The 25,992-nt window shown below is 47.5% G+C and overlaps 1 protein-coding gene across 5 annotated transcripts; it reads right to left on the reverse strand.

Moving 5' to 3' along the window:
* Positions 1-281: 281 nt before the first annotated feature.
* On the reverse strand, positions 282-25,992 carry TBC1D16 (TBC1 domain family member 16). 5 transcript variants are annotated; one of them, XM_050908332.1, is made up of 12 exons: positions 25,784-25,992; positions 24,473-24,732; positions 24,102-24,328; positions 9,973-10,170; positions 9,000-9,147; positions 7,773-7,940; positions 6,930-7,078; positions 5,998-6,132; positions 4,677-4,863; positions 3,737-3,916; positions 3,050-3,196; positions 282-2,515 (listed from the first exon to the last, which is right to left on the reverse strand). In XM_050908332.1, the coding sequence occupies exons 1-12, from the start codon at positions 25,959-25,961 to the stop codon at positions 2,270-2,272; spliced, it is 2,223 nt and encodes a 740-aa protein (XP_050764289.1). In that variant the 5' UTR covers positions 25,962-25,992; the 3' UTR covers positions 282-2,269. The 5 variants fall into 5 exon arrangements, with proteins under 5 accessions (XP_050764289.1, XP_050764288.1, XP_050764287.1 ...); XM_050908331.1 differs by having other exon boundaries at positions 7,773-7,937; positions 9,973-10,134; positions 24,102-24,732; XM_050908330.1 differs by having other exon boundaries at positions 9,973-10,134; positions 24,102-24,732.

Here is a 25,992-nt window from a genome sequence, read left to right on the forward strand (position 1 = left end):
CATGTGGTTTTTCTGACCCTCATTCAGGCACCGCCGCTTAGAGCTCGCATCTAGATGAATACATCGAGTGCTGCCGCACGTCCCCAGGCTGAAATCAGCGGAGCCCAGGGAGAGCAACGCAGACCCAGCACCCAACACCCTTCTTTGTACGGCGGCACAAGGAGCGGCTCAAGCTGTGGGGACTATGTCTAGCCAAGTGCTGTCCCCCGACTGTAAGGTACGGCACCCAGCCTGCACAGCAATGTACCACACAAATGCCTCACACAAACTTTTATTATTCGCTGAAGCATCATAAATCTCAAAGAACTCCCTGCTTCACAGCAAAGCAGCCACCAGCCCTTATACGAGGTGTCACCTCCTACAACCCCAGCAAGCACCTGCAGCCTTGCAGCCTCGGTACCTCTCGAAGCCGGGCTATTTTGGAGGTGTACGATACTGCAGTAGGTATCACCATTGCTCTCATCAAGGGGAAGGTTTTCATCCTCTGAATTAAAGCCACACAAATCAGGAGCCAAACTGTCCTTCTGCCACACAACAGCCAGTCTTTGGCGTGGTGCCTGCATAGGGTCAAGTCTTCTTCCCCTTACAAACGCAGCGTGCACATGGTTTGTGTTGGTTTCACACAAAGCATCCCAGTTGCCAGCCTCACTTCCCAGCAGGTATGCGGCACACGGGCTCCAGAACAGGCTGTGGGTAAGGCCTTGCAGAAAGATTTTTAGAGGAATTTGCTTGTCAGATGCAGGAACCCACTGCAGCACTATCCACGAGGATACGGGGTTCTCCACACGTGCTGCTAATAGGACAAACAAGCCTGATTGATAGGCAATGCTGAAAAGTGAGCAGGGACTTCCCCCCCTGCCAGACCAAGACACAGCTGTATAGGAGAAGCAGTGTGCTTGAAGTGAGAGGGAGCAAGACAACCGGGAGAGGCTGCAAGACTTCATCCGCCATGCAGAGGGATGCAGCAAAGCCGGCACAGCCCACTGTCACCTCGTCTCCTTTTTCATTCTTACAAGGAAACTATTCCCCTGGCTCTGTTTGGCACAAACGCTGGCTCAGGACACACCTTTGGATGCCACTGAATTTGGTAAGGACATTTGGCAACACGGCTGTGCTGAAGGCCCCAGCTCCACTTCTGGTTGGCAAATTTTATACAAGACAAGAGGAGAAACATGCTGTCCTTTCAAAAATACTTCAAGAGAAACCTTTATCAGAGACAGAGCTCAGCAAAAATGACTGCAACAAACCAAGTTTCATTTTCACTTTGGGATGGGGAAGAGGGTGCGCTACTGGCACCAGCTGAAGAGCCTAAAGCCCACATGGAGTGTATGTCCTACAGCCTATGGCAAAGACAGGTAAGGACAGGAAATATTCAGTAATTGAGAAGAGCCAAAGGAAACACAATGGGAAACATACTGGAAACAACAGACTTCCATAAACACGTGTCCAAAGTCTGTAGTTGTCAGCATAAAGAAACAGCTTTGCTGTAATGTCATGAAGAAGTAAACTTTGAAAGGTGTCTATGAAATACCCTGACTACAGAAAAGTGGCGCTTTAAGACCTGTGGCTGTACACTTTCTGTACAAATGGAAAAAAAATCATGCCAGCCAGTATACCATATAAAAAAATGAAAAGGCGAGAGACAAGACCTTTAGGTGACCAGTTCTTCCTCACCAACAAAGCAGACACCTTCCCTGCATTCCCAATAGTCCACAGTTTTATTTTTGGCAGATTATAATTAAAACGGTCTTTATGGCTTTAGAGAGAAGCCACTAAGCTGCACGTTTGGGTTGAAGCAAAGAGTGGGTGCGTGTGGTATGCTCTGGATGAAGGGACATTGCAGACAGAGGTCTTGCCACAGCTCTGCTCCTTCCACCTGACCCACAAACGCTGCTGGTTGTACTTGGCTCTCTCTAGTGTTCTCATTTCCCATCAGCAAGTAACAAAGTTCTGGTTGCTAACCAGTCCAATCCCAGAGGCAGAATAAAAAGTCCTTGTTAAGACCTAGAAAAGGCATGTTTCTAACAAAATCAAATCCAAACACGTGCAAACACTGTTCCTGGTTTGATGCATTTTGTTCAGGTTCCACCACCAGCGCACTGGAATTTGCTTTCCCTGTAGAGTGATTTCATTCCTTGTCCATTCTCCACCTTTCAGTCTTCTCAGGAGTCTTGACAAGCTATCCCTCCATTTTTGTCTTCAACGTTTTTTCCTGTGCACATCCTTCCTGCCCTTCCCTCTTCCGCTGTCACACCCTGTTCCTCTACAGCTATTTTCGGAAAGCAAAGACGTCCCGTGTTTTCAAGCCTCTCTTGCCTTCGCTTCCCGGTTGAGGAGAAGACACTTCCGCCAGTCCCCCATACGGGCAGCTCTCGGACTCCGGGTGATGGCCAGAGCACTCCACAGCGGGGATGAAGCCACTGTCCCACATTCCTGTCCCACACAGCTTGCACAGGTCATGCAGGCTGCAGGGGATGCGGGGTAGGAGGTGGAACTGATAGAGCAGACTCCTCGCCTGGAGGGGAGAGAGACAAAGTCATTGACTCCTCACCAGGGGACGAACACGGAGAGCAGGGGTAGCCCGTGGCCTCCTGCCCCATCCTCCTGTTTGGCTACCTTAGGGGAGTCGAAGCTCCAGCAAAGGAGCATCCCTCCTGAACGCAAACCCGAAGGTTAAACGAGGCGCTGGGGACGCTGCCAGGTCGCAGGAGCTGCTGCACGCTGCGGCACATCCCACGGCCTGCAGCCACTTCCAGCCCGAGATGGTTGGGGACCGTGGCACAAAGACGAACAGCTCTGCCTGCCGTTTCCCTGAGCATGTGCAAGGGTTATCCCAACCACACCGTTACCTCCTAAGCTCTCTACAACTACCTCTGATTTCTGCCACGCTTGTTTCCAGGCAAACAGCAGCATCCTACCCTCCCAGGCTCCAGACAAGCAGGGGGATACAGGAGATGCGAACGATGAAGCATCAGTCCCCGACTTTCTCAACACTCTGACTCATCTCTTGGACCTGAGACTCAGCCGACATCAGCACACGGGCATTTACCTTCCTGAGTACAAGTTCTCCGTTCATGTGCATAGCCAGGTTGCCGAAGTGCAGCAGCATCTGGTCAGCGGCCAGCTGTTGTTCAATGACATCATCCCCATAAATCACCACGATGGCCACACAGATAAAGAGGTGGAAATAGTCAGTCTGCAATGAGAAAACAGGGGCTGGAGTACAGCAGGTGGAGGCAGAGGTCTGATTTCACCTCCCCACCCTCCACAAGCATGTCCTCGGTGAGATTTTTTGCTCCTTCCAGTTTTGCCTAGTGGTATACAGAACGTGAGTTATTGGTGAGTTCTGAACCACAGCTGAGTCAAAGTCTCTTCCCTTTACAGCGCGGCAGCAAGGTTTGGACCACAGCTGTCAAAGCAGACTAGAGATTTTGGGGAAGACATTTTCCAGCTGTGTAAGAGAAGTCTGAACTTCAGAAGTGGGTGTTCAGCACTTTCTGAAAAAAACTCCTTTTGAAGCCCGGACATCCTCAAGTAGGAGAGGCAGGCCTCCATCCTCCTGCTACATAGATAAACCTCTTTGATAGTTACAGACCCTCTGTAACACCTACTTATTTTGGATACTTTGCTACTAAGAGCGTTTAAGGAAATCCTGCAACACTTGCTGCGACGGTGAGGATTCAGCAAGAACACACTGCCGCCCAGTGCGCGCTGTGCCCATCTCCAGCTCTCTAACCTGATAGTGAGCCCAGCACGCTTCCCACATGCGCAAAGCCTCAGCATCTGGAAATTCACGTTTAAAACAGAGGAGGATCCAACGGTGACAGAAAAGCATCTGCAGGCCGTCCTCTCCCAAGGAAGAAAGGTGCTGGTAGAAGCGTGGGTGCATAAGCCGTAGCAGCTCTCGCAGGTACATCTGGAAAAGATGCTCTGAGCTGAGCCACTGCCTCGTGCACAAGGACCCGAGCCCCCGCGCTGCGTGCCAGACCTGGGCTCCCGCAGAGCTGGCCACAGTTCTCTTCTCTCACAAAAACCTCCAGCTTTACGGTCTGTTTATTACAGCACAGCCAGGAGCACGCTTGGCTCTATCATTAAAGGCCAGAGCTCACAGGCCACGGCAGCTATTTCACAAGGAAAGACGGAGGGTGAAAAGAAAATCCCATGACAGCTACATTGTGAAAAGAAAGAAGGGGAGAGATTCAGGCTGAGGAAAGCAGCTAGAGCCGTAAAAACTAGAGAAAAGAAAGGACATAGCTATCTCTGGCAATATTTCATTTCAGTAGAGGCCGAGCAATATGGAAGTGATTTTGGAAAGCCTGACTATACAGGCACATTACAGTGCATAAATCTGTACATTAACTAACTGCACCTCACCAGCAGCCTCCCATGGGGTTTCCACCACAAGTTTACCATTTTAAATTGGTGCCATCATGACCTGGACAGGATTGTTCAGGTTTAGAATGGATTTTTCAGGATCTTAACCAGAAAACAACTGACATTCATGTTAAAACCTAAAAAATTCCCATTTTTAAACAAGATCACCTTATTTTAAGCAACTCTGTCAGATATATAAGGCTTTTCATTTGAACATAATTTAAAAAATCTATTAAAAGTATTAAGACCTTAAAAAAAAGGGCTCAAGACAGGGCTAAAGGGAGCTCAGCATTCAGTCTCACCAGCTGTTTCTCCATATCCTCATCCCGGGGTGAGCTGATGAAGATCGTGTTCTGCATCAATCCTACAAAGCACCAGAAAGTATCCGACTCATCTAGGATCTCTGCCAGGAGTGGGGCAACCAGGTCGGACATCCCCTGGGAGTATCCAATTGTTGGGTTAAATACTGCATAGTTCAGCAAGATCCTCCTGGAGAAGAGACGCAAGCGGAGAGGTGAGACGCGGAGAGGGCACGTCACGGCTGAGCGCAGCGCCCTTTCCCTTCTACCCCGACTCCCACCGTACAGGCTGAGTCAGGCAAAGTGCAGAAGAGCAACAGATCACTCCTGCCATCTAAAAGATTAACTTGCAATTGCACCCAGAGGCTTGTGAACTTTTGAGCACCTGTACAGCATGTTGCATCCCACAGAACTGCTTTCCCTAGAAGAACTATATCTAGGAGCAGAACAAAGATACACTAACGCTATACCTAACTGGAACTCTCCTTATTTTTTAGGATTACAACATTTTGCATCAATCCAGAGAGGCTCCTGGATGGGCAACAAGAACTCTGAATAGCATACAGCAGCCTAAGACAATGGATTTGAACAGAGCTCCTTAGGCTCCTGTTTTCCAACCGCAGTACAGCCCACTGGGAGCAGTGCAGTAGGAACAAGCAACACAGTTCATCTCAGGTGCAAAGACACATGACCTTACTGTAAGGTGCTTTAACGCATGCAGATAAACGCTGCTGCAAACATCAGTCCAGTGAAATAAACTCCAGGAGGTTTTGCATACACAGACACCAAAATATAAAAAGAAAATGAGAATTTAAAAAGGCTAAGAGGACAGAAATGAAGGGCCCATGGGAAAGGAGAGCTGACGCCTACACATCCATGAGGCTCTAAGCCATACTGTTAGATGAAATGCAACTGTTTTGTAGGCACACATTTACAAGTCACACACCCATGAAGCAGACTCTGGTGTGCTCGTCCTCCACCCCGTCAGGAGAACCACAGAGCCAAGCAACTGCCCACCACCCTGCCGCAGCACCCACGACCCTCCCATAGCCACAGAAGGCTCGCACCTCTTCTGTGCCTGTGTATGCAGGGAAGCTAGGTGATGGGAGCAGGGTTATTATATCAAGAAGTCAATGGCTAAAGCAGCAGTGAAAGCACTGGGGAAGACGTGCTTGTTTTTGCACCACTTGGTACCAGTCACGATGTGCACGGTGCTCTTTAGCATTCCCGAGGCAGCGACCTAGGCAGCCTGGGCCAGGGAGGCTTACTGAGTTTTCTATACATTCAGTAGGACATCTTGTTTGGGACACTAGAAACACTTCACCTCATAGTCTCCACATTTGGGTTGTCCTCCCCTCGAAAGAACTGGTTGCTGCGGTCAGTCCTCACGACGTCTTTATCTACCGTGAACTGTACTTTACACCAAAAATCCTTCTGTTCATCTGGAGTCATCGAAAGCCTGAAAATTGAGCAGCAACAGGAGTACATTGCCAAGAGAGGAATATGATTGCCACAAGGAACAAAAAGCCTTATTTCAGCTTGAGTTTTCAGAGAAAAACTATTCCTGTACAGTTTTCTCATCACCTGAAAAACAGACAAGCAGGTCTGTCCAGAACAGCAGACTTCTGTCCAAGCGGATTACTAGAAGGAGCCTCCTGGATTATAAATGGGATGACATGATGTGTTTTCTGCGATAAACCCCACTTCAGAAGCAGTCGGACTCTGCTCTCCACTGCTCCTTGTGGGTGGCACACCAGAACTCACCATTCTGTTTTGACTGTCTCCTAATTAATAATACTGCTGTCCCTCTCCAGCTTAAATGGACCCGCGACTAGATTACCACATACAGTTCTTGCAGTAATGACTTTGCTGAATTAGATATCCCTTCTTCTTTCCAATTTTTACATCCAGATATATTTACAAAGAAATATGAGATCCCATTTTCACCTTCTGTGTGCTAAACCAAGCATGTTCAGCTTGTAGTCTTGCCTGTGAGATAAGCTTCCCTACGTGGTACTGACGAGCCTGTCGCAAGACCCCAAGTAAGATAATATTTGAGTTATATGGTATTAGCTCCAGACTCTCAAGAGGTCAGCTGTGCCTGATACACCTCCTTTACCACCCCTCTACACTTCTCTACTCCAATCAGCTTCTCCTCAAGCGAAGGAGGCAGAGACTCTGTACATCAGCAGTGGTATTACTGCGACGTCAGGCCTGAGGAGAGATGAGCAGGGGAGGACGAAGCTCGTCTGTTACCTTTTCTCCTGGATCTCAAAGTATTCTTTCCTCTTCTGCAGCCTCAGTGCCTCCCTCTCTTCAGAGGTGGACTCGTAGCTGTAGTAGTGCAGCAGGAAGGGCCACACCTCCCCACGGATGGAAATATCAATCCCACCAAAGAAAATGGCCTGGAAGAAGGAGCAAAAGTTATGACTGGTACAGTTTTAACATTCCCAAAAACAGCAACAAGAAACTGCCCGCTACTATGCTTTGGTGGCTTTGCAGTTCTTTCCTGACAAGTGACGCCTTGATTCAAGCTCCTGCAATTTGCACATGTTTAGAGGGAAAGTGCTGGCCTTCTATTCCCAGACGAGACACAAATCGGGCTCATTTCAATGTCAATAACCCCCCCTGGAGAGGCTCTATGATTAACGTGTCGTTCTCATGTCACGGCTTAATCCTCAATCTTGGAGACACTGCATTTCACTGCAAACTTCTCTCTCAGGACCTGGACCCAGTGCTCCCCCGCAAACCCTGCATTATTTCATACAGTAATCTCAATTTTTCTTTCTTTGATTTGTTCACACTGCATTTTGCAAACACGTCTAGCACTGGACACTTTGATTTACTAATTCCAACCGGCAGCAGAAGCCGGACAGCTCGCCCTCCTCAGTCAGGGAGATGCTCTACCACCCTGCCTGTAGCAGACGCATCTGCAGTCCCAGCAAGACCTCCAGCCAAGCACTATGCACCAGTCCTCATACTCTCGAACGCCCAGTTCTTGCCCCCGGCGTGAAAGCAAACTCTTGCAGCTTCCACCTGGGGACTGGCACTCCGCGGCAGGAGAGAAAGGATCAAAACCGCAGGAGCCAGCCCTCTCACCTTCTGCAGCTTGTACTCCTCTTCCACCTGTCCGGATTCATTCAGGTGATGGAGCCAGGCAGACACATCCAGACGCTTGTACGTGTTCTCCTCCGGGTGGGTTTCCGAGGAGGGCAGCTTGGGACGGCGGATGGAGAACTGCATGCATGTTTTCTCATCAGTAAGCTGCTGAACGGGGGAAAACAAAACAAAAAACTGGAGGCAGGAGCCAGAGATAGCAGCAGAGTAGGAAACCCAGCAATTTTCAGAGCAGGAAAACCTTTTTGCATGGTTCGCGTAGGATTAAGCACTGAGGCGCTGCACTTGGGGAGTTTTTTTTTTTTTTTTTTAAATTCCAACCATTACAATAGCAAGAGTGATTAGAATAATTAAAAATCTGAGTACCACAAAACAGCTTCATCTTAAAAAAAAATTGTTTCCATTCCTCCCCCAGTCTTATCCCTGACCTGAAACTGAATTAATGCTGCTTACAGCAAAACTTCGCCCTGCCAGGAATGCCTGCAATAAATTACATATGATTGGCCATATACAAAGGGATTGCTGTTAGGCAAGCAGGGAACTGCACTGCCAGGCTCTCTAAGGGCACTCATGATCCCAGTGCAAGACTGCAGCTGACATTTAATTTAAAAATCAAAGGTTGTTCAATGCAAAAAGTGAGCCCATGCGACCATAATAAGAAAAGCAGCAGGGGGCTCTGTGGGAAGGATGGAAATTCAAAAATCACTGTTTCTAATAAGCACATACAGTATCTTAAACAGATAATTAAAGAGCTCTTATCACATTTGTATGTAGATTGAACAAAATATGGCAAGATGCCTTGTCAAAACATTTTCCAAAGCAGTGTGCTACGCTTCACAAAATGGATGAAAGACTCTGACAGAATTTCAGACCCACCACTGCAGATTTCCCAGCCACCTGACATGCCTAAAGCACATTGCTGACCTGTCGGGTCTAGCAAAATAACTACCTAAGCAAGTCTTCTGGATTATCTTCCCCCATATTGCACAGGCAGAACAGGAACGGATGGGGGTAACCAAGTACAAGAGAGACCTCGCGTCCAACTCGCAGTTGCATCCCGAACAACATCCAACACACTGTAGCTTTCTGCCTGACTTGGTGACATGAACTCATAGCTTCATTTCTCCAACACACTCCCCTAGCTAAAAACCTAAGTGTGAAACATCTGCTGGAAAAACCCTCTTTGCCCCATGAACCTTGCTCAGGTACCTGGTCCTTGAGATGGGTCTCTGTGCAGTACTTCCATTGCTGAAACACCTCGGACAGTTTATCCAGGCCACCATGGTGAAAATGGAAGATCTTGTACTGGCTCTCCCTGCTCGCAACAACCAGTTGTCCACAGGTGCATGCCTCATCGCTGTGGGACAAAACAATGGGGGAGAACAACCTGCATTTATTGCCCGAGATAACAAGGGGCCCAGCGGGAAGGGGGAACATCAGATCAGAGAGAGTGGAAAGCAAATTACAAAGAAGCGTAGCACCAAGTTGTCCCTTAAAACAGGGTGCAGAAGTAATTTTACAGCTCTGGGACTTGATGATCCTTATGGGTCCCTTCCAACTTGAGATATTCTATGATTCTACGACATGGCCATGGTGACCGTTTTCCCCAAGAAGCTCCACTCGCGCCTGGTAACAGCACTCTTTTTACCCTTCCATCATGTGAAGGAATTAAATTTTGTCTTCCCTGGAGAAAAAAACACAAGAAGTCTGCCCCAGCAACATTAAGGCAGTACACAAAGTCAGCTCCTAGGGACACAGCATTGTCTAAAGAAGCAGGGAGTGAGAGCGAAAAGAGGGAGTAAAAATGTTTTTAATAACTTCTGTAATAATTTGAAAGATAACTGAAGAGGCTAAGAGCAGCAAGACCCTAGAGGAGCCCTGGTGAGGGGCTGGCAAGGGAGAAGGTACCATAGATAAAGAGATGTTTTCCACACCTCCAGGTTATTTGAAACCTTTTTGGTAAGACAGCTAAGAGCAATCTTTACCTTACTAGGGAAAAAAATGCTTTAGGCCCCGTAACTGTAATTCAGAGGCTCTCCTTGGGAAGGCTGACACTTGATTTCCTGGAGACAGCCATTAGGGAAAGACTTCCAAGGAGGACTGCAGAAGCCATCTGCCTCCACAGAGCCCAGCGCGCACTGATCCAGAGCACACACAAATACCACACACAATAATACGTTACCTGAAGAAGAGGCGAAGGGATCTCATTTGTCCCAGGTCCACTCTAAAGACACCACAGACCTGCTCGAGGGCAAATACTTTCTGCTGCTCGTCCCATCTGGTGCTCTGCGTTTGCCCGTTATTCTCCTGGAACTGGGCACCGGTGTCGAGGCTGGAGGCAGAGCTGGTGGAGCAGGTCATGCGATTGTCACACGTGTCCCTGCAGACAAGAGTGTGGAAGAAGAAAGCCCCGCAAGACGTCAGCCAAAGAAGACTGCAGTTACATGCAATAACCACAGATGCTCCACGTTAAAAATCTTTTGTCGGAGCTCTGAAATTGGAATTCAGTGCAGGTCTAAGGAGTCAATAACCGACAGCCCACATAAGAGACTAAATTATTTTTATTTAAATTAATTCCCTACCATCCCAAAAAACGATCCTATTTTTGGTCTGTTCCTAAATTGCACACAGAACTGGGGAGAGCCAAAACCATTCCTCAAAACACTGACTTTTGAGAAGGCAAAATTAAGAAGCCCAGCGTGGGAACAGCCCAGACTCCTCCGAGGAACGGCCCCGTCCCCTGCTCCTTCGGTGCAGCACAAGGACCAGTTTGGGGAGCTGGTACAGCAGGCACTTGCCTGCTCTCCAGCCCAGGCCCCAGAGCCCTAAGCTGCAGCATCCCTTCAAACCATTATGCCTCTGGGACTGATGACCCCTTGGGATGGAAAACCCTGGACCATTGAAAAAACATGACTGCAGAAGCACGGGTGCTCGACAGGCCGCTTCAGCAGCTCCAGCAGCACTCAGTGAGTAACTGCCCAAGGAAGAGACTTCTTGCCCCACAGCCGAAGCAACCTCCTCAGCACGCAGCTCAGCTGCTCTGCGCCGAGCCGGGGACAGGAGGAGTGAGCGCGTTCAGACGGCAGCATTGACTAGGGATCTCACCTGGCAAATTCCCTCAGTGACCAGTAAGATCCAAAGATATTTCCCCTGAACTCGAGTTTCTCATTACGCCGTTGCAAGTGGACCTGACAAGCCTGGACTCGTGTCTATAAAGTTCAGACAAATGATTTCCGCTTGCAAACTTGAAACTTTGGAGGGCTAAGGAGTGGGAAATTACACACGAGCTCTTTAACCCACCGCAAAGTAGAGAAAGTGAACCCAACCATTTTCCAATATGCTAGGAGCTCACTGCGCCCCAGACATTTATATTTAAGAGTAAACTGAGTTTAGATTAAAAAAACCCACATGCCTGCCACCAGCCCTGATCCCAAAAGAAAAATATCACTGCTTTGAGAATTAAGTGAATCTGAAACTGTGACCCCTTGATTCTTAAAAAGGCCAATACATGTGAACAATCTCAGCGCAAGCTCTGAATGGGTTCCGCTGTGAAATCAGGGTTTGCAAAACAAGGCAAGTAGCAGGTATAAAGACAGCCCCCTGCAATGCCACTTTATGCAATGTTTTCTAATCCGCTTATCTAACAATGTAGGCACTGAACGCTGAAAATCACACACTCAGCATGCATCTGCAGCACACCACATCAGTATGCTTTCCAAGCCTGGCTACAGTGCCTCTTCCACAGGGACAAGCCCTATTTGCGGCATCTACCCATGGTTCAGGTCATTGCATTCCAATGGACAGGTCTCCGGACATCCCAGTTAGTTGTGGGTTAAATTTTTAACCGAGCCCCTGCGAGCCGCCCAGTTCAAATGTATGACTCAAAACCTTAGCGCCCACACGCATGGGAAATAAATCCCCGAGCCCCCTTCTCTAGTTCTGCAGCATTATGTAGATGAGACCACGTCTGTTTTACTTTCAGCTAAAAGAGCGGCTTCGCTACTCTGTTCATGAAGTTCTGCTGCTCCATTTTTCTGAAAGAAAGCATCAAAGCAAAACTTACATTCAAGCCATTCGGAGGTTGAGGTCTGAGAAGTGACATGGCAGTATCGCCATGTGAGCAGGGACCACACGACATACCCAAACTCACGCAAAGAGGAATGGTAGCAGTTTTTCTAGGTTAGACACCGGGATACTTCGAGTCTCAAGCACAGCTATACACCATCACCTGCACCTTGTGAACTTCTCCATGAAAATTGTACCGCCCTTTGTGAAAAATCAAGCATTGCTTTCTGATAAAGCTGCACAATATAACACTTTCTAAAACATTCAGTATCTCATGTTAATGCAAAAGTAATAGGAATCCTGGTACAAGACACTTGTGCTGGACTGCTTGCTATAAGCAGCTGGTATTTATGGAGCAACACTTCGTAACAGCCACAGCTGGTTACACAGGATTTTCCTGGAAGAGATGACTCAAACTAGCTCAAAGACTAAGCAGAGGCAACCAATTTTCTAAAACTCTTGCAAAGATGAACTGGTCAGTACGACAAAGGGCTCGAAGACGGCTGTCAGGATCATCGTCCTGCGGTTCCCTCGTCACAAAGGCCAACATGCCCATTCTTCAAGAGCACCATCTCAAACGACCAGTGGCAGAGAGACGACTGCCAAGAAATTATAGTTACCAGCAGAGCTGGGCAGGCTCACTTTGATCCCGGGGAATTGTGTAGCTCCTCCGTACAGAATGCTATTGCCAGCTGCAGTTCCTTCTGCTACGTAACCAAAATCTGCTTCAGATACACAGGTAGCTACCCGAAAACTCAGAGGCTGGAGAGCCCCATCACAAAGGTGCTGGCGATGTTATATTTTCTGGAAATGCTTCTTCCAGACAAATGTTTACAGTTCACATTTAGCCACTAGTTACAAGCTTGCACACGCATCCAGCATACACGGAAGCAATCTGAAGCAACACGTGTAAGTGGATTTACCCCTTCTGGACAGCAAAAAGCCAGCAAGTGTAAGCGCAGTGCCTCAGAGTGTGCAGCCCAGGGAAATTCCAATGCTTTCATTGATGCAGAAGACGAAATCTGAAAGAGACATCTGTGCACCCCCATGCCCTTCAGAGAGGTCGATGAACACGTACATTCATACACAGTATAGATGCAGAGAGATATCACCTCATACATCGGTGCATACTTAGTCACCGTGGAAATTAAGAAAAAAACCTCACTGTGTTTAAAATTACTTTTCCCTGTATATATTGATTGAAAAAAAAAATTGAAAATATTCTAATCTGTTGGACTACTTTTTAAAATAGTTTTAATATTGAGATCATTCTGTACGTAAGTAACAAGCAGTATGACAAATGCTGATTTTGTGGTTTTGGGGAAGTCCTCTAACTAGGCACACAAGATACACAGATGCAAGGGAAGAATTTATTATTTGTCAGACTATTATATCTGTTAGACGAGGAATTTATACCAGAGTGCCCTGCAAAAGCAGGGAGCTGAAGCACTGCAAGGCAAATAGCTGGAGGAACATTCCAGAGAGACTTTGGGTTGTGGGATACAAGAAAAACAGAGCGCCAGCAAGTATACAGCACTGCTCAGCAAAACAAGAGAACAAGTGCAATGGTCCATGGGAATAAAAGGGACAGGGAAAAAAAAAAATAAGGAGGATTAGCAAAACCTGAGGCAGGAAACCCACGGACATATTCATGACTCCATTTAAGCCTTTTCCCCTTACTGAAGTCCCATTACTCTTTTGTCTCAAAATACATCTCATTCTTGCTGCTGAGCAAGACCAGGTGGTGATGTATTCTCTCCACTCAACAATCAACCACAGCCATCAACCATATCTACATTCCTCGAGCTTTTGTAGCCCCTAAGAAAGCAAGTGCTTGCGTAAGGCAGCCACCGTCCTCCTCCCACCGCGCGGGAACTCTCTCGCGCGCCCGATCCAAGGAGGTCTCTGCAAGCGAGACTTCCAATGTGCCGTAAGGTAGTAATGGGACCTAACTTACTGTTCAGTCAAAGCATTTGTACACACCTACAGCGTAAAGAGAGATCAAACCAATTATTATTTCTGTTACAGAGCCAGGGCAGAGACCTGCACCAATCACATGGGAAGAGTATTTCAGCAACAAAGATCTAATAACTCATTTTACGACATGATGTGACAAATGTAATTATAAGAGGGAAAGGGGCTGAAGATTATAGCCGTGGTGTGGCAGTTACCTAAGCCGTCAGCGTGCACCACCTGATTCCCAGAGAGCCTCTTGCAAGAGCCAAAACCTCCTCAGTTGGCTCTCCATCACCATTGTACTAAAGCACGCCTTTGCTAATAACAGCTTTCCTTACAGCCTGAGCTATTCCTGCATGCTGGCTTGTGAAGCATCATTTACAGACAATAAGTATTATCATAATGTATGAGCATCCATGTAATGGGAATTACATGCCCCTTTTCCTCCCCAGGGGTTAGTATTTCTCTGTTTCGCCACTATTCCCCACAGGCACTGACCTTCTAGGTTCCTCTTCTTTCCAGCAAGGTGAAATAGCTCATGGCAGCATCAGCTGCCTACAACGTCTAAGACAGATAGCTTCAAATAAATAATCCATCAATAAAAGTTCAAAGCTATCCTGAAACGCCTAAAAATTTAGTGTAGCGACTGTACAAAGTGAGGTAATATCGGGCAGCTGGAACCCAAGTCTATTGTTCTGATAAAAAAAAGTGTCCTTGACAATATACATATATTACGAATTGTGAAACGTGCTGACTTCAGTGACATATAAAAAACGTGCAAAAGAAAACAGATTGGTAATTTGGGATTAAAAAAAGATTTGTCGAAATATTTCTGCTCGTTCTGTGTAATGCTGCAGAGAAGGACTGGAAGGACACTCGCGGGATGGCACCAGCTTCCAGGGCAGCGTGGCCACGCAGAGCCAGACATTGGCAGTGAAACGCTGCAGTCGCACCAGCTACTCGCATCTGATCAGCACAGACGAGTAACTAGGTTAAGAATTGTGTTAAATTCACCCTTTGGCTGAAAATATTTGGAACTTGAAGTTCCTTTGCCTCAGAGCGCCCAAAGAGAATCGATTTACACTGACCTCGGTGAAGAGGGAAAAAGGTGTTAGATAGTCTGGATGAAAGCCTAACCAGAATTTCTGAAACTAAATGTCAAAACATCCTCATGTGGAAGCGTATCTATACGTCTGCAAACATGCGTGGAAACAAATCTAACAATTTTCTATTTGTTGGGGAAACCTGTGAAAAACTGCCCAGGACGTTACAGTACAAAGTACACGAATGTCAACATGGACTTTCCAAAAGCTTGTTCCACAGGCTTTCCATTGATCTGTTTGCTTTCAAAACATAAATTTCCTCACGTTGAACTGCACTAAATGCTATTTAGTAGCTAATTAACTTTCTGTGCTGAAAACCTCCTGTAATTGCACTTCTTTCACCTTTTTTAGCCTGTCCCCTCCAGGGAACCCAAGCTGTCCTACGGCATTTGTTCTGCTCATTTCTATCTCACAGGCACAAGTTCCTTCCTGACACCAGGCTGCCAATCACGGCTGCAGAGGTCACTGGAGACCAAATTAGGAGCACTCTGCCTCTGACAAACTTGCTTTGCTTAGCTTGCCGTAAAGGGAAAATAAAAGGTTATGAAAAATAATTGTATCCTTTCATGCTCGGCACCAGGAAGCAGATTCAACAGCGCTTCTAAAAGTCAGCGTATTATTGTTAGTCACTCTTCGTATTGTCAATGTTATTAACGATATTCAAAGAACAAGCTGTTTACATCTTAAAAGCCTTGGAATCCCTCCCTCCTCCCGTACAGGAAAAGAGCAGAAGGTGGTTTGTGGTTACCAGCCGTCTACACGTCGGCCACCTCACCGGCACACGCTGCGGGGAGGGCAGCAACTTCCACGTTCACCCTCTGACCTTGGACTGTAACAGCAAGTTCACGATCAGGGACGGGGCTCTGAATTAACATCAACTCTGCGAACACAAGCCTGACAAATAAAACATTTTAACACAACGAAGCGAGGGACTCAAGGAAACCCGATTATGCAGCTTTGCCTTCTGATAGGCGTAATTGGTTTGTCCTTGAGAAATAAAGATCAAAACAATTTGTTATGCTTTACGGGGCTATTGCAATCCGCTTTTACAGCACCCTGCCTGCCTTCCCAGCGCACACACAAGCACCCAGCGCAGGTCGAACATGCAGCGTCCACCTCTGCCGCCGGTTCATCATCCCAAATCTGGGCGGACAAAAGCCAACCTGTGCGGCGGAGCGGCCGGCGCCCCGGGATGAGCCACCTCTGCAGCGGCGCTGGGTGCTGCCTTCCCACCCCGCTGCGCCGAGGAGGGCGGCAGCTGAGCGAGAAGCCTCACTACACTGGGGGCTTTGTTGCTCCTAATTCATTCCTCCAAGTCCTCGTGGCCTGAAGGGAAGCCGAGCGATTTTAGCCAGCAAGGGGGGGCATTAGAAAAACAGCCCCGCTCACCTCCAAAGGGTTCCCCCCAACTGCTGTGAAGTAAACCAGAAGGAAAACAAAATAAACCGAGAATTCTTGAGTTAATTATTTTGAATGTAAATGGAAAGGGGGAAAAAAAAAATCAGGAGTTTGTGTTGAATTAATGTGTGTTTTTATCTCTTTTACCCAATCAAAGTCTGGAATGGGATACACATATACCTTCAGTTAAAAGACAAGCAATCTGTTTTTCACAGATGAGACTTCCAGGCAGGTGTAGGCTACTTAGGGAAAACCCAAGCAAGGTTTTTCTCTGTGACTTCTTGTTGCAGCGAGGTAGCGGGGGCAGAATTAGCAGTTCGATGCTTATGAATAAAATACACATAGCTCCCGCGAAGCCAAACACCACAAATCATTCAGAGCCGAGCGTATGCAGTGATGCAAATGTTACCTACATTTTAAGGAAGGAAAATATTCCAAAAGCTCAATGGCAGATTTTCACAATCCATACAGAGAAGGGGCACCTCATGCCTAGGCTTTAGCTCATTAATAAATCAATCGAAATGCAACACTTAAAAAAAAAAAATTCCTTAGATGGAAAAAGTGATTTCTCAGCAAAGCCCGAAAAAGAATGTTTGCTTTTCAGCCTATTCCGGACTGGAAAAGGGGACCTTTCTTACCAGTGTTTATTTTATATTTAAAATCAATGGATTATTTTGCTTTTTTCTTTCAGTTCTATCCATGCAAAAATAAAATTCTACACTAATTATGCTAATTACAATCAAGCCTTCAAAACCCTGGTCCCTTGAAAGCCCTGAAGATTACCTTTGTTCTTGTATTCTTGGCTCTAAGCAATGAACTGGGAATTTCAGGGGGACTTTTTACTGACAGACAAAGTTAACCAACTCCCCGGACTCTGCACTGCTGCTGACCCAGTATTAGCAGAGCCAACACCACCCAGAGAGAATTTCACTGTTTCCACAATACAATGCGGATTTCCCAAGGGGAGAGCTTTCTTCAAGTAGCAGAAAAGGGAGAGGAAAAAGGAGAGCTGACTAAAAGCATGTTTCAGAGTTATTGCAAATGCTTAATGCTGTTATAATTGCGAGGACCAAGCCAAGAAGACAGAGACTATGCAGATTTATTTGCATATACTGTTGTACTTTTAGAGGGGACATGCTCTTTATTTTGATCCAGTTAACGCAATTCTTCCCCCACAAAGCTATGGATACCTGCCAGCACCATTTATCTCCACTCTCAATTAGGATTTCTGGGCGTTGCGATCGTATAAATAAAGAACAGAAGAAATGCAAGAAGATGCTGGGAAAAGGCACTTTATTGCAATGCCTCCCGGAGAAAACAGCCACTGCTGTATTTCACCCTGCCCCTGCCTTCCCCACCTCCCTGCCCTCGCAGTTAGGCCGCTCTGGGACGCCAGCCTTCCCTCCAAACCCACCGCCCACTCGGGAAGAGGAGCCCTGCGCCCCCTTAGAAATTCCCTGTTTCTCTAGGACAAGCCCACGCTGTGATTTTCTGTAAATAATTCCGTTTCCTTGCAATTATCCAGGCGAAGTACGGAGCCACGGCCCCTCAGCCTGGGGGTGCACGGCGGGGGGGGCCGCAGCGCTGTACCTGCACCCTCGGGGCAAAGCACTCCCTAACGCGGCTCTGCTGGGAGGCACAACGGGGGCGGGAGCAGCTCTACCAGCCCAGAAGGGCTGCTCGGCCGCCGGCACGGGCGGGCAGCAGGGCCGGGGGTGCCCACCGAGGGGGCGGCCCCGCCGGGACCGGGGCGGGGGGGGGGGGGGGGGCAGCGAGCGGCCGCCGGGAGCGGGGAGCGCCGGGCCGCGCCGCTGGGCAGAGCCCGCCCCCTGGCGGCCGCGCCGCGCCCACCGCCCGGCCCGGCCCGACCCGGCGCCCACGGTCACGGTCACGGCCCCGCGGCCCCTTTCCGTGGGGGCTGCGAGAGCGGAGCCGCGTTCGAAGCGGGAGTTCAGAGCTTCCCCGTCCTCATAAGCAAACCCGAACAACGCCTGGCGCCCCAGAAACTTCGGGGGGGGGGGGCAAAGCGGTTCCTCTCTGTTCCTCCGTCGCTCACGTTTGCGTGGCCGTGGGATCTCCTTCTTAGGCATCACCTGCTCTCGTCACTGACTGGTCCTCCCCTGAAATCCCAAATAAATAGCTTCACCATCCCGCTAGCTGCAATTCCTGATCTCGAGTTAGCTGTCACTATTTTCTTCCACAGAAATCTGGCAGCGAACCAACGGAGGGAAAAAACAAACCTGCTATAATTAATGTTCTTGCTGTTCAAATATTTATATAAAGCAAGATGGAGCCGTATGCCTCCGCAATCTCTTGGATCTGTCCAACCTTCTCAGCTTTGCAGCCGGTAACAACTTTAATTGATTACACAGCATTGCTGATGGCAAACGGCTAAGGCCAGCTCCTCTTCCCAGTACCCAGCTCTGCGCAGGCCACCTGAAAGTACTGCCTTAGATGAAGTTTATACCTACCCCATGACTCAAAGAGAAGGGAAAAAGGACTATCCTTCTGATGGAAGATGGATTTGGGGATATTTTTTTCCTGGGCATGGGTTTGGGTACAAATGGAATTAGGTGCTTCGGTGTCTTACATCATAAATAGCGCTAGTTCAGGCAAGGTCCTGGGGAATTGGAGCCTGAGCCAGAAGCAGCGAGGCACCCCATGCACGCATCCCCAAGGCTGAAATCATCAAAAGTAAGATGGCACGACACAAGATGCTACGCAAGAAGTTACAGGAGATTTAGAAGTCTGTGACCAATTCCCCTGGTTCTAAGAATATAATCACTTCTGTTACAACAGCGATGAATTCCCAATCTCTTGATGACTCCAGAGCTCCTGCCAGTTCACACTAATTTCAGCTCATTTCCCCCATAATTTTGCCTCCTGTTTATTCTGCAGAGGTCTGAACAGCACTAAGCCTTTCAGGTGAGCTGCCAAAACAACATGATGCAACACCGTACGCTCTGTTACCACCCGCTCCTGCAGCTGCTGCCACCCTCCGTAACGCTGCGCCTCCGCTCCCTCGTGAGAAGGTAATTTACTGATTAGCTCCCTGGGAAGAGGCTTAACAACAGGATGTGCAACACATCTGTAAAAATTGCATCAACTGCGACGCCAAAGGAGTTTTTCCTTGTGTTGTGTGCTTTGCCTAGACCGTCTGTCATAGTTGTTATGAGAATTCATGTCTGCTGAAGAACATGAGAACCACACCATCGTTTAGCTCCATTATGAAAATGTTTCATTATTTTTATTACTGGCTGCTAAAATTATCACCTTCTTATGAAAGACGTTTCCTCCTTGCGTTGATACCCGTGACCACGTTGGTCACATCGCTTCTGCTTGTCCTTTAAAGCAAGTGCTGTGGAAGCGTGAGCTGGCGCCTATTCCATCACCAGCGGGACTGTGCGCAGAGCTCCAGCCTCTGGCCAGATGTTGCCCCAAGCTCCACTCATACGTGTCCACCACCAAGGCTTCTCGGTCCAAATTCTGTCTGTATTGACCAACATTCCAACCTGAAGTTAGTGAAGGAACCAATGCCAGTGCTTATTTCTCCTCTTCAGCATTTTTATATGGTAACAGCAACTGCAGTTTATTACCGAAGTGAAAAGCCTTTAGCAGCCCTACACCCATTGCTAGGGAAAGCTCCTGTTAACCAGGGATCACTCTGGCATGGCACAAAAAAACCCCAACAACCCCACTTAGATAGCACTAAGTGCTTCTGCAGCCGATTGGTATAGATCTGATATCATGGTCAGTTAAAATAACTTCAGAAGCATTGGTTGAAAGACATTATATAGGTGTCAGATGCTATTTGGTTGCCAGGATGTAACAAAAGGCTTTTAGTTTCACTTTACTGACGGGGAAAATGGAAGCTGAGTAATTTAGCAGGGCAGCAACAAGCCAAAGCTGGGTATAGAGTACAGTTGTCCTGAATTAGTGCCCTTCAGACCACAAGGCAAATGTTTCCTGACAGACAGCAAACAATGGTGACAGGGGAGAAAAGGAACAGAATGGAACGATTTTATTTCCAGTATCCCTCCTTTCCTACAGGAATGCAGTCAATGACAAAGCCACCATCAATGCAGGCGTCTCCCACATTAGCTACCTCCCCACAGGAACCACGCACTGTGAGCAGAAAGGGGCCCCCAAAGCTAACAAGGACACAAACCCCAAGAAAGTAAAGCCACCTTTCCACGAGAGATGAGTGCACTATGCAGAAGAAGTGCCAGGCTTGTCTAAAAAGAGAAGCAAGAATGTGTACGCTGGTAATGGGACACTCCCATAGCTCCTAGCCTGAGGAATTGTGTAAATGGGAGGAAAGCATCGATCGCTGCATGGGATCCCTGGCAGCCTGTCAAACTGAGAAGCAAAGAGGAAAAAAAACCCAAAAAACAATGGATATGTTTTTATTTCCTTATGTTCTACAAGGCGAGTTGTTGACTTAAAATGACTGACTCGTTGTGCAACTCAAACGCTTCCAAGCCTACCTCCCTTCTTCCTCCCTGTCCCTATTCTGCACGCACCGGTATGTGTTTGTTGGCTGCCTTCGGCCCAGGAGGCCAGGCCACCTTCTCAGAGGATGCTCCAAGAGGCATACGGGACTTGTGACTCTTGGTCATACGGATATTTTGGCAAGCAGCTTGCTGAGCCCCTGATCTCATCTGATCCGAGTCTACACGTACATCCTAATTCTTCCACAATGTCACATTTTTCCATTTCTGACGATATCTAATTGCACGAAAAGAAAGATGGGTGGACTGAAACACCCATGCAATGCATTGCTTCAGCTTCTGAAACAATCACGGGGAAAAGCAGAGTTCTCTTTACAACAGCTCCTCAATGCAGAGGGAAATAACCAGAAACATTCGTTCCTCTTTGCAGGGAGGAGGTGGTGACCGGGGGGTAGGGAGGGAAAAGACTTGAAACAATCTGCCAGCAGCACTAACTTTGTTCGCACTCCAATTCTGGCTCAGATGGGAAGCAGCCAGCAGAAAAAAAAACCTTAAGAAACAAGGAAACTGTTCTCATGCTTGTAGTGACTTCTGAAACAGCATCCCCCGCCCCCCAAAACGCTGGGATGAACGCAGGAAATAAGAGAACGCTTTTTGACAAGACTTTTTCAAAGTATTCTATGCAAAATCTCCAACTCCAACAGTTTGTAAGATCCTGCAGATATCATGCAAGGGGGCTCTATGGGGAAGAACAAATTGGCATAAAAAACGGACACACTGGACAAAAGCCTTTCAAGTCTGAAGTCCCAAACAATGAAAGGTCTGTTTTATTAATCTGCTGCAAATTATGAGTGCCACATACACTGTACGAGGCTTCCAGACTGGTGCCAGAGGAGTTAAAAAAAAAAAAAAAAAGAAAGAAAAGAAAAGAAAAGAAAAGAAAAAAGTCTACCAGGACCACGAGCAGTGTGTTTGCAAAGCCAGCCTCTGCGTTGCTGGAGCTGTCAGGACTCCGGCAGCACGCGAGCAAAGCCGGCAGAGGGCTCGCCCGAGCCAGGCTGCGAAACGACAGGGAAACGCTGCATGAATTCAGGGGCAAGGTAGTGAAGATGCAATAAACTGTATTTCCTTCCTTCCCCGACACTATTAGCAGCTCAGAGCGCAAGTGTTGCAAAACGGTTAAACCACAATGCTCCTTGCCCACTTGCCGTGCCCCCGAACACTGCGCCGGCACCCTTCTGCACCAGCTCCTCTCCCGGCGCACGCTGCCGGGTGTGAATCTCTCCGAGACTGCTGGGCGCCTTGGACAGCACAAGGCTTTGTGGCCCAGGCCAAGGACTGGGATTTCCCCAGAATGAGTTTAATCTCCTGGTTTTCAGCAGTCAGGACATTATTCTGAACATGTCCCTCGCTACTCCCGCTTCTAACCACTAAAGCGGGGATAATGACCCCTTACTCAGGGTGTGTGGGTGAACTGGGCCACCGCTGAGGCCACAGCTTCCCCACACACACACACTGAAAGACAGAAACATTTTTCCTTTAAGAGTCTTATTGTTGGAACTCAGAAATGTTCACAGAAGCATTTTAATTATCCTTTCTTTAAAAAAAAAAGCTTTAAAAAACCCCCAAACCCCCAAACTTCACTTTTTTCAGCGTGACAGAGACAGGTCAAACACAGAGATTGTCAGTGCTGCTTCAAGGAAAAAAAAATTACACACCTTAAACAAACAGAGGATTTGGTGGCAGTGGATTTGGGGGGTTTCTGTTTTTTAAGTCAGGGCCAAGAAATTTCTAAACCAACACAGCATTCTCTGAAAGTGTACGCAACTAAAGTTTCAACTCCCAAGCAGTAGCCCAGTGCTAGAACACAATCTGAATGGGACAAAAAGCCTAGGAAGCAACAAAATAAAGTCAGTTATTAGGAATGGTATTTAATCATTCAAAGGCCTCTCTGTAAAATTTTTTCAAGGTGTGTTTTGTTGACATTTATGTTGTTTCCAGTCTTCTACATTCCTATGAATACTTGTCAAAAAAGACTGTCAGGCATCATATTTAGAGCGCTAAAAAGGTCACTGTCAAACTGACGTCGTTCAACACAATTTGGAAACCAAAGGCCCATCCTGGGCAGCTCACAGCTGCTTTGCAATGCCCCGCTGCAGCCACAGGAGAGCTGTGGTGGGACAGGATGGGACGGGATGGGATGGGATGGGATGGGACAGCCATGCTGGCCGGGCCAAGGTGCTGCTCAAACCCTTGCCCACCCAGCTGCTGCAGAGCTCAAGCCCAGAAAACCCTGTGGGCTCGCAGTTAATTAGAAGCATACTGCTAGGACACATATCAAATGCAAAGCTGATACAAAGTCTGAGATCACCGCACTGAAGTGTTTTAAAATATCCAGAGAGAGTTGAATCAATTAGAATACTTCCTTCATAAACCTTGTCCTTACTGGCATTCTCTGGGCTTGAGATTAGCCCATAAAATAGAAGCAAAATCTCTCCAAATGTCAAGTCTTACTGTAGTCTGTACATTGCTGACACGCACAAAGGAGAACTTGTTTTTCCTAATTTCAGGTGTAGTTTCAAAGTTGACCTATATCCTTAAAATCAGCCCCACGGTGCCTCAGGAACACAGCACACCCATCCTCCCCAAGCTGGAAATGAGTGATACACTGCACAGAGCACAGACCAGAAAGCCAGAAACATTGTGTATCCATACAGTAAGTTATATAGGTATCCCACTGTTTATTATTCCTTTGCCAAGGTGCCCTCTTTCCCCTATGTAGGGTTTACTGCAGATGCCATTGAGAAGCATTGACATTTAGATATACCAGCGCTGACTAAAATATCCAGGTTAGATATGCAAGAATTAATATTTATATGTCTTAAGTGGGACCGTGTTCTGAACACCAGCAAAACAAGCTCATACATGCAGACTTGATGTCAACACGGTGCCTTGCAGAGGGGCACCCACGGCTCAGAGGAAGTCAGACAGACACTTTGATGTGGCTCTCCACAAGAAGTAACTAGCACATCTCCTCAGCAGAGCCAATTAGACCAACAAAGGACCTTTTTAATTTAGTAATGCTGCTTCCAGGGCTCAAGACAGTTCACCTGAAAGACGGTACATACACAGCCCTGAATGTTCAGGGCCAGGGTTCACTGAGCAGAAGCAGGACTGGCCGGCAAACAATTTCCTGTAAATTATACAGGTGTCTGAAGCAAGACAGGATATTCAGCTCAATGCCACTGTGATGCTTCTCAATTTCCTTCAGCATCTCCAAGCTCAGCAACCAGCACCCCAGCTATTCACCCAGAAACTGGAGAAAAGGATGCACTCACCTGCTTTCGTTATCCAGAAACACAGAACTACTGCTTTTCCCGAGGGCTTCACTAATGGGAGAGAGGCAGAAGGGGGAAGAGAAGGCATCAGAATCAGAGTCAAAAGTACTGTCCCTGCTCACGTCATCAGCAGACAGCTCCAAGGAGCCCTCGTCCTCCCCCGGCTCTGGCCTGCAGTCCAGACCTTCCTCCGTCCCCTCCACCGACGGCTCCGACCCGTTCTGCTCCTCCTGAGAACTGACTGTCGATAGGATTCCTGAGTCACTGCGGGCAGGCTGGGGGGACCGGCGGGTGCCGTCTGCCGCGGGGCAGCACTGGGAGAGCTTCTCCCCTTCCGAAGAGGGGGAGCTGATGTAAGCCACATCTTTCACAAGCTGTGACACAGTCAAGATGTCTTCTCCTTTCAGGATCACTGCCCCTCTCTGCTCGGTGGGGGAAGCCTGCCGAACAATGCCGAAACCCTGAGTGTGGCGGCCGCGTTTGCGGGGAGCTTTACGGACAGGGGAGCTCTCAGGAGTGATATAGCGCAGGGCTTCTTCATCCTGCCTCTGAATGCGGGAGTTTGGCACCCAGGCAAGGATAAGCGTGGTTCCCAGTAGCTCATCTTTCTCCATGTACAAGCACAAATAGCCTTCGAGAGAGCAAAGGAGCAATCAGTTATGACACAGATTTATTCTAAGGAAACTGCATAAGCCTGAAATTTGCCCTTCCCCATCTCCCCCTGCTTCACCACCATTACACATGGGCAAAACAAACCCTTTTATTTACCAGGAGAGAATTCTGCCAAATGAATTGTGGAGTGCTCAACATTATTCAGTATTTACAAATAATTTCAAGTCTGCATATGGCTTTTCAATAGTCTAAATTCCTTCTGGCCTAAGTGGACATAGAAATGACATGCAAATACTTCAACTTCCTGGATGGATTACTAATCAAGAGTATATTCTGCAATATGTTGCCACATGAAAAACTTCTACTGTTTGTTAGTTAAACAATTTCAAGTGCCAGCTAAACATTTCTTTCTCAAGAACATTTACCTTAGTGTAGCTAAAGGGCTAAAATTTTCATGGAAAGCCAATAGAAAAAAAAGAGTCACACACACAAAAAGGGAAGCGTGGGTCAATGTTCACAGAATAATTAGTTTTGTGAAGCTAAGCCAGTAGCCATGGCGCGCTCTGATGAAAACATGAAAGAGCGCAGTAATAGATGAGAATAAAGGGACAGAGCAGTATTTATCTTCATTTACTCCAGTGCATGCAGCCACAATCAGGTTTTCTTTCTTTTCCCTTTACCAACGGTTGTTGAGGCCACTCTAGCAACGACAGTTACAAGATGATACTTGGCTTTCCTGAACAATACACATATTTGAAAAAGCAACAGAAGTTACTGTCCTCAAATAACAACGGACCGTCTTCTGGCAATACAAAAGGACTTACTAAAACAGGTAAACCTACACTAGACCAGAAGAGAAAGGAGAAATATCATCAATTTTCCTACTAAAAGAAGAGCTGAGGGATCAGCTTGTACATGGCTTTCCTTAGTCTTCTGGGCAAGACTGCCTTGCCCTGTCCCCCACTGGCACCTCTTCATTCTTTAGAGCCCAAGATGTAGAATTTGATACAAACACACACCCCAAGAGAGAGAAAAAGAGTGAGCGAGCAGTGTCTGCAACACCCTATCACCTGGATGATGCTCCCCGATGCCTTGTAGCAGCTCAGGTGGGTGGACACAGACATTGTTCTTAGAGTAGATAATCTCCCCATCAAGTATGGAAGATGAACTGCTGCCACCACCAGGATTCAAGGTCAGGAGGTCGGAAGCTTTTGAAGAGGCACGTCGGAGGAGTCGCCCCAGAGACATTGCCAAGGAAATGTTTCCATTATCTGTCAGC

Source organism: Gymnogyps californianus, chromosome 19 (assembly GCF_018139145.2).
Source record: "Gymnogyps californianus isolate 813 chromosome 19, ASM1813914v2, whole genome shotgun sequence".
In the NCBI taxonomy this organism is placed as follows: Eukaryota; Metazoa; Chordata; class Aves; order Accipitriformes; family Cathartidae; genus Gymnogyps; species Gymnogyps californianus.

Excerpts from the sequence above, each read along its gene's own strand:
- TBC1D16 (XM_050908329.1), bottom strand. The coding sequence starts at position 25,961 with ATGTCTCTGGGGCGACTCCTCCGACGTGCCTCTTCAAAAGCTTCCGAC. Across the intron at positions 6,133-6,929 it reads TTTGAGATCCAGGAGAAAAG|GCTTTCGATGACTCCAGATG; the intron begins GTAACAGACGAG and ends CTCAATTTTCAG. Across the intron at positions 2,516-3,049 it reads GAGAACTTGTACTCAGGAAG|GCGAGGAGTCTGCTCTATCA; the intron begins GTAAATGCCCGT and ends TCTCCCCTCCAG.